This window comes from Silene latifolia, chromosome 9 (assembly GCF_048544455.1).
Source record: "Silene latifolia isolate original U9 population chromosome 9, ASM4854445v1, whole genome shotgun sequence".
In the NCBI taxonomy this organism is placed as follows: domain Eukaryota; kingdom Viridiplantae; phylum Streptophyta; class Magnoliopsida; order Caryophyllales; family Caryophyllaceae; genus Silene; species Silene latifolia.
The window spans coordinates 181,881,854-181,888,741 of record NC_133534.1 but is presented as its reverse complement, the minus strand read 5'-3'; the positions used below and the strand labels follow the sequence as shown (position 1 = coordinate 181,888,741).

General features: G+C 38.6%; 1 protein-coding gene across 1 annotated transcript; it reads right to left on the bottom strand.

Annotated features, from left to right (window-relative positions):
* Positions 1–2,229: 2,229 nt before the first annotated feature.
* LOC141598391 (uncharacterized) lies at positions 2,230–4,815 on the bottom strand. The gene is made up of 4 exons (XM_074418146.1): positions 4,556–4,815; positions 3,391–3,535; positions 3,062–3,278; positions 2,230–2,756 (listed from the first exon to the last, which is right to left on the bottom strand). The coding sequence occupies exons 1-4, from the start codon at positions 4,654–4,656 to the stop codon at positions 2,596–2,598; spliced, it is 624 nt and encodes a 207-aa protein (XP_074274247.1). The 5' UTR covers positions 4,657–4,815; the 3' UTR covers positions 2,230–2,595.
* Positions 4,816–6,888: the final 2,073 nt, after the last annotated feature.

The window sequence follows — 6,888 nt, the reverse complement described above, 5'->3', positions numbered from 1 at the left end:
TTTGATACCGAGGCCACCAGAGGCCATGGGAAGGGTGACCAAATCCCAGCTCGAGAGGTGGAGTTTGTTTGCGGAGTGGCTGGACCAAAGGAAGGTTCGTGTGATTTTGTCAATATCACGGATAGTGGAAGCCGGGAGGCGAATGCATTGCATGGAGTGGGAGGGGATGGCATTAGGGTAGATTAGTTAAGCACAACCGACCAGCACGAGAAAGAAATCTAGTCTTCCAATTAGCAAGTTTGGATTGGATAGCATCGACAACGCGCTGAAGGTCGGATCTTCTGGGTTTTTTCCAAGTAAGGGGAAAGCCTAGATAGGTTCCAAAATTGTTGGTACACTTGATGCCCAAGGAGGCCTCGAACATGTGGATATCATCCAGGGGAGTGTGCTTGGAGAAAACCATTTTGCTCTTAAGGCGGTTAATCTTTTGTCCTGAGGCATCACAGAAGGAAAGGAGAGTATCTTGAAGGGCACAAAGGTTTTGTTCGGTAGCCCTACCAAAAAGGAGGATATCATCCGCAAAGAGAAGACGGGAGAAAGAAGCCTCACCCTTGCCAAGGGGAAAACGGGACCAATCATGATCAGCACAGGATTGGTGGATAAGGGAGGAGAGGGCTTCCATGCAAATGATGAAGATGTATGGAGAAAGTGGGTCCCCTTGTCTGATCCCCCTCGAGGGAAAGAATGCCCGAGAGGGAGACCCATTGAAGATAACATGGGAAGACGAAGTGGTGATGCAGCTCATAATGAGGGAAATGGTATCTTGGTCTATACAGGATTGGATAAGGCATGAGTGTATGAAGTCCCACTCCAGCCGATCAAAGGCTTTCTCTAGGTCAAGCTTAAGTGCAAACCACCTGATCTTACTCTTGGAGGTGTGCATGGAATGGAGGATTTCCGAGACAACAATGAAGTTGGAGTCGGTGCCTCTCCCAGGAATCGAGCTCCCCTGGTTGGGGGAGATGATGTTACACATGAGCTTTAAGGCGGTTGACTATAATTTTGGTGACCATCTTATAGGTGGTGTTGCAGAGACTGATGGGTCTGAAGTTGGTGATGGATTTAGGGGAAGGAGTCTTGGGGATGAGGGAGATGAAGGTCGAGTTAATGTGTTGGGGAATGGTCTTAGAGGCGAAGATGTGTTGAATAAATGGAACAATATCGTGCTAAACGACTAGGTGCAATACAATAACTCAATAAAAAAACTCAAAAGATTAATAAACAAACTTGCAAAATGATTCAAAGATTTTGAAATGAAAAACGGTTTTGCAAAGTTTAATTTACTCGATTGAAAGCTTAAGTCTTTTTCAGTTTAAAACTCGTTATTGCACACTTGTAAAAATGAATTAAGCAAGCCATTTATAATGTCCAAGTAGTATACTTTACACATTAAAAATATCTTACACTCATAAGCACAAGTGAATAAAATAATGTAAGTAGTTTGCTTGGGCAACATGCACAAGCCAACTGAATTCTCCACCAAGCAACCGAGTATTCTTCCTCAAGAAATCGGTGCCTAAGATTGCAAGAAATCATATTGTGCACACACACAAATATGGGTTGGGTTTTTCAACAAGAAACAAGCATAAATGGTTGTGTTTATGGGAACCATAAACATTTCCCTAAATGTAAAAAGCAAACAACCCATTTATAGTAAGTGTCTTATTGTGCAAGCAAACTCTTTAGCAAGACATTGAAAGCTTAATTTTCTTTAAAAGACTTCAAAATATTTCCAGAAATCATTTGTGATACTTGAAAGCATTTTAACAAAGATTCAAATAATTTCGAAATATTTCTCTCAAAGACGAGCCTTAATTAACAGTTGGCTGAACTGTTGTTTTTGCACCTAAACGTAAATTCGTGTTTAACGATCACCTTACAACACATGACATTAACACTAATGACAATCTTTATCTTTGATCTTCATGATGACATTCTTGATAACCTTGAATTGACAATTGGAGCTTCATGCTACATGGTTAAACTTAAGAGGCACACAATTAAATAATAATGAGATTAATTTATCTTAAGACATCATCAACATCTAACTTAATCAAATTGGATCTCTTCATCATTATCATTTGTTTTGACTTTTGGCGAGTCCTTCATGGTTGAGATGGGTTTTAAGGAATCGCTTTCAAGAACAAGTTTGGTGCTACACAGGACGTGAGATTTCATAACATAATAGATATACCATAGAGGAGCCAATGTTTACCGTACAAAGGAGAAGGCCTAACAGCTGCTAATATAACAATTACAATTCGCAAATTCTTATTTCAGGCGAGTTATTTTTTTTCTGAAATAAGACAAACCAAATGTAGCCATTTTACATTAAAATGTTACTATTTTCTAATAAAATGTTACCATCATTTTCTGGGTAAAAAGTGACAAGTTTAGTTATAACATATTGTCATTTAATGGTTACATTCTATTAAAAAAATGGTGACATTTGATCTGTCTTATTTTAGACCTTCTGAGTAAGACTTATTGATTACAATTAGGTTATCAAATATTCAGCAGCAGCAACAAGCTAATACATATTGTCCGAACCTTCAACAACATATATTAAGTAAAAAGCATGATTCAGAAACAGCTTCAAACCTTCACCTTCCCAGTCGCATACAAATCATAATTAAACTTCACATTTTTAGGGTGACGAATCGTTTTGCCCATTTCTTTCTGCTGAGTATCTTTGTCAAGGAGGCCTGTCTCTTTCTTGCACATTGAGCACCTCCAATTATTATCATCATCGTTGTCTGCATGGACAAACATTAAACATATATAGAACTATCGTTTTCCTGGTTTGTCTTGGTAGAATAGAAATTATTTTGTAAAATCCTTAGGCTAAAGAATACGTTTTGCATTGGATTGATTCCGGAGTATTATGATTCTATATTTCCGGCTAGGTTGCATCTCCTAATATAACTGTGTATATATGCATAATTTGTGAATAATCAAACCTCATTTTCCCAAAATCCTCAGTTAATCAAATGAGTATAACTGGTGCATATATATAGTGGCAGTAGGATTCAAACAAGAAAAAAAAAAGTGTTGGAAGTACCAGTCATTGAATCACTGGGCCCTAAGCTTTGAAGTATGTAAGCACATATAGGCTTCACCGATGCACCGGATCGTAACACAAGTTCAAGAAAAAAAAGCTCGTTGGGCGACTCAGGATCATCCTCTAGCTTAGCCTCAAAGTTAGCATGAAAGATTAAAGCCTTTGATATAAAATCTGCGCTACACAGAAGAGGTCTTACAAGCTCATACTTGCATGCCTGAAAGTTTACAAATAAATGTGCAACTCAATAACGAGAGCAAGCTATAAACCAATTTATGTGCATAAAACAAAACAAAAAAATTAAAATTGTTTTTCAGATAAAATCAGACCCCCAGGTTGAGTAAGGCTAAGCCTTGCTCTGCAATTGATTTGTTCAGGCTTTCATATTCTGCTGGATTAGAAGACTGACGAATAGAAGGAGGTGCATAACCAACACCAGCACGCTTTCTAGGGACCGGTGGCAGCCTACGACAACTGGCAACACACAATAAGAAAGTTCATTACGAGTCACAGTTAGCCACTACGGAGCACCATCATAGTTTACACGTGGTATAAAGCTGCTAGGAACCATAAAGAGTAGAAAATCTCCAATCAAATCGCTACAAAAACCAAACAATTGACATGTATTACTGAAATCCTTCAAATTGGAGGAAACAAAGTTAATAAGGACTGACTTTCAAGCACCATAACAATGGGAGAGGGTGCTTAATTAAATGGGGAGTTAAAAGATAATGTCAAAATCAATGGCTTGTTTGTTGATTGTGAAAAATATAAAACTTGAAATCAGAGTTCCAATACTGCAATACAAAGAGAGAAACTATTAAACAATAACAGTAATGTAAATATTTCATGGTTAGACATGTAAAGGGTAGCACCCACTACCCCAAATTTCCAAAAAAATGCTTGAACATTATCGATTTTTCTACCCAAAAATTCATAAATATGAGACATTAACATAAGTACTCCGTATAAAACATGAGGAAAATTTGCTACCTCAAAATTTAGGTTCGAGGTTCGCCCCTATTTTCAAGGTAATAAGAAACGGGAAGAAATAACAGTCAGCTGCATGAAGGTATTGCAGAAAGAGTAAACAAGGGCATGTCAATACTGAATTCTTAACAGCAAAAGTATACTCCTATATGAGACAGCCTTTCATTTCGTATGGCACAAATTCTTGTGTAAGACGGTCATACATAAGAATTAGCATAACACTGGCTTTTGGTTTCCACTTTTTGTTTTTGTAACCATGTTTTTTGTCTGTTGATCCGTTTTAAGCTATATTAGGGTAAAACCGCTTCACAAAACACCAATTGCTCGTAAAAAAAAAAACTCAGTAACTCCACAAAGGTAAAATTATGATAGAAAAGGTCAATAATAGGGTTTAAACATCATCAAAACAAGAGTACATCTTGAAAACAAACTAATATGTAGACACAATATATTTGGGGAATCATCAAAATTAATAATATTCAAATATGGAGAAGGATGTAATACGGTGGATCTATGCGAGGAGGGCAAAAGTAGTTCAATTCTTGACCACGACAGATAGTCTTGGAACGAAGGAAGTACACTCGAGGTTCATTGTTCACCGCCATCGCTTTGGTGTAACTTCCAAGTCTTGAACGAAAATAAAATGAATCTCGAAGGTCTTTTTAGCTGGTCGACCAGCTAGATCTGACAAAACCAGCCCTAATAAATGAGAAGATCCAAAAACGTTAAACCCCGCCCCATATTAAAAAAAATAAAAATGACTCAATTGCATAATCGATTTTTTTTTTTTTAAAAAACAGGCTCAAAATCAAAGAAATTAACAAAATGGGTGTTGTTTTAAAATAATTATCTAAAATGGGTCCGCGTCAACTCCGAAACTAGATTCGGACCAAAGTCTCTCTCCTCCTGAGGGACTACAGGTGGTAATCGGGTCAGTCGGGTCGGGTCTTGGGTCAGTTTACCCTTTTAGGTCGAGTTAAGTTCGGGTCGGGTCGTTATCGGGTCTAGTCATTTCGGGTCAAATGATGCATCGGGTCGAGTCAGGATTGGATCGAGTCATTATCGGGTCCAGTTAATTTATCGAATTACATCAATTTTTGAAATTTATTTGGCTTAGTTACTTCATTATTAAGTCAAATGTACCAGTCTAAGCAATAAATCACTTTCATTTTGATTAATACTAAGCTTAATAATTCTTGGCTCATCAATTTAATCAGGTTAATATCGGATCGGGTTGGGTCTGGTTCGGGTCACTGATTATTGGCTCATGTCGGATTACGGGTCGTCATTGGATCGGGTCACATCGGTTTCGGTTTGCAAAATTCTCGGATTCTATCGAGTCGGATTTGCTCGGGTTCGAATCGGGTCACTCTAATTGGATTAGACTTGTCAGCTCTATGAGCGACTAGTACCAAGCATACTATTTGAAAAAGCTTACAAGACAAAAAAAAAAGTCCTTGAGGGCTAAGTAGACCTGGTAAAAACAACCCGACTCAAAAAGGTTGACCCGAGACCCGAAATTGACCGAAATTATATTACCCGAATGTGACCCGAAAACCCAAATTATCCCGACCCGACCCGAACATGATACGAGCTTTCTTGACCTGTAACTAACCCGACCCGAAAATGACTCGATCCGAAACCACCAAACCCGAAAATGACCCAACAAAATATAACTCTAATTGAACCGAAAAGACTTGAAATGGTTATTTCTCTATTATTCATTGACCTGAAAATGATCCGACCCAAAACAACTCGACCCGCTTGACCTGAAACAGGCCCGATCAATAAACCGAAATCCAAAACGACCAGTCCCGACCCGAATTAAACTGAAATCAATGAGAGACTTGACCCAAATTGGCCCGACCCGAACCCAACCCGTTGACCTGTTTTGCCAGGTCTAAGGCTAAGCGATTTGAACTGAAGTCGCTTACCCACTCAGCAATTCAATGCCGAAATTCAACCTAAGTTGCTAATAAGGGTTGAGCGACTTTATGCCAAACTCAATTATTTTATATATTTTGCTACTTATTTACAAGTCAATAAGTGTAATACTTCATATTTTCCTAGTGAAACTCAATCGAGTACGGGTTGGTACTTGACCGAGTAGGTAGGACTCGGTCGAGTCAGGCAGTGGTACTCAACCAACTGCCCATTCTGGGGACCTTCTAATCCGTGTCACTTGGCCGAGTGATACGGTTGTTATGTACCAAGAAATAAATACCTAAGTATAACTAATAGGAGCTAGTGATAAGTAGGGTCGATCTCCACAGGGAGATGGGAATATGTCTGCTAAATTAAGTCCGTCTGAGTCACAATTTCTTGGGGGGTTTTAAATAGTTGTTCTAATCTAATGAAGCTTAAAAGAGAGGAGAAGAGTAAGAGAAATAAAGGAGAAAGTCGAAAATAATAAACAGAGAGAGTAGCTAAGACAGTCGGTTCACCATGATTCTCAGGAGATATAATCTAGGGTCTCAGGTCAATGCAAACTCGATCTACAGGGTAGCGAATATCTCCTTCCGGTCTCAATTCACCCTAAGACACTATTAGCTTAGCTTCCGCCCTCACTAGAGTGTCCTAATATTCGCTACAGGTCTTACCCTTTCCAATCTTCCGATCTAGGTCAAGGTGTACCGTGATTTATTACCTATTTGCGTCGACTCAAATAGACAAGAACAGTTATATGTAACAATTAACAACATATGCATCAAGTCTAATTACCTATTTCACAATTCCTTAAAATCATGGCTCCCCTATGTCTTAGCAAGGGAGAATTAGCTATGCATAATCATTGAACAAGCAACAACAATACATAAACCCGTAGAAATTCGACATAG

Coding starts and splice junctions, on each gene's coding strand:
- LOC141598391 (XM_074418146.1), bottom strand. CDS start 4,656: ATGGCGGTGAACAATGAACCTCGAGTGTACTTCCTTCGTTCCAAGACT. Junction 3,536..4,555: donor CCTCCTCGCATAGATCCACC/GTATTACATCCT, acceptor GTGTGTTGCCAG/TTGTCGTAGGCTGCCACCGG. Junction 3,279..3,390: donor TAGCCTTACTCAACCTGGGG/GTCTGATTTTAT, acceptor GTAAACTTTCAG/GCATGCAAGTATGAGCTTGT.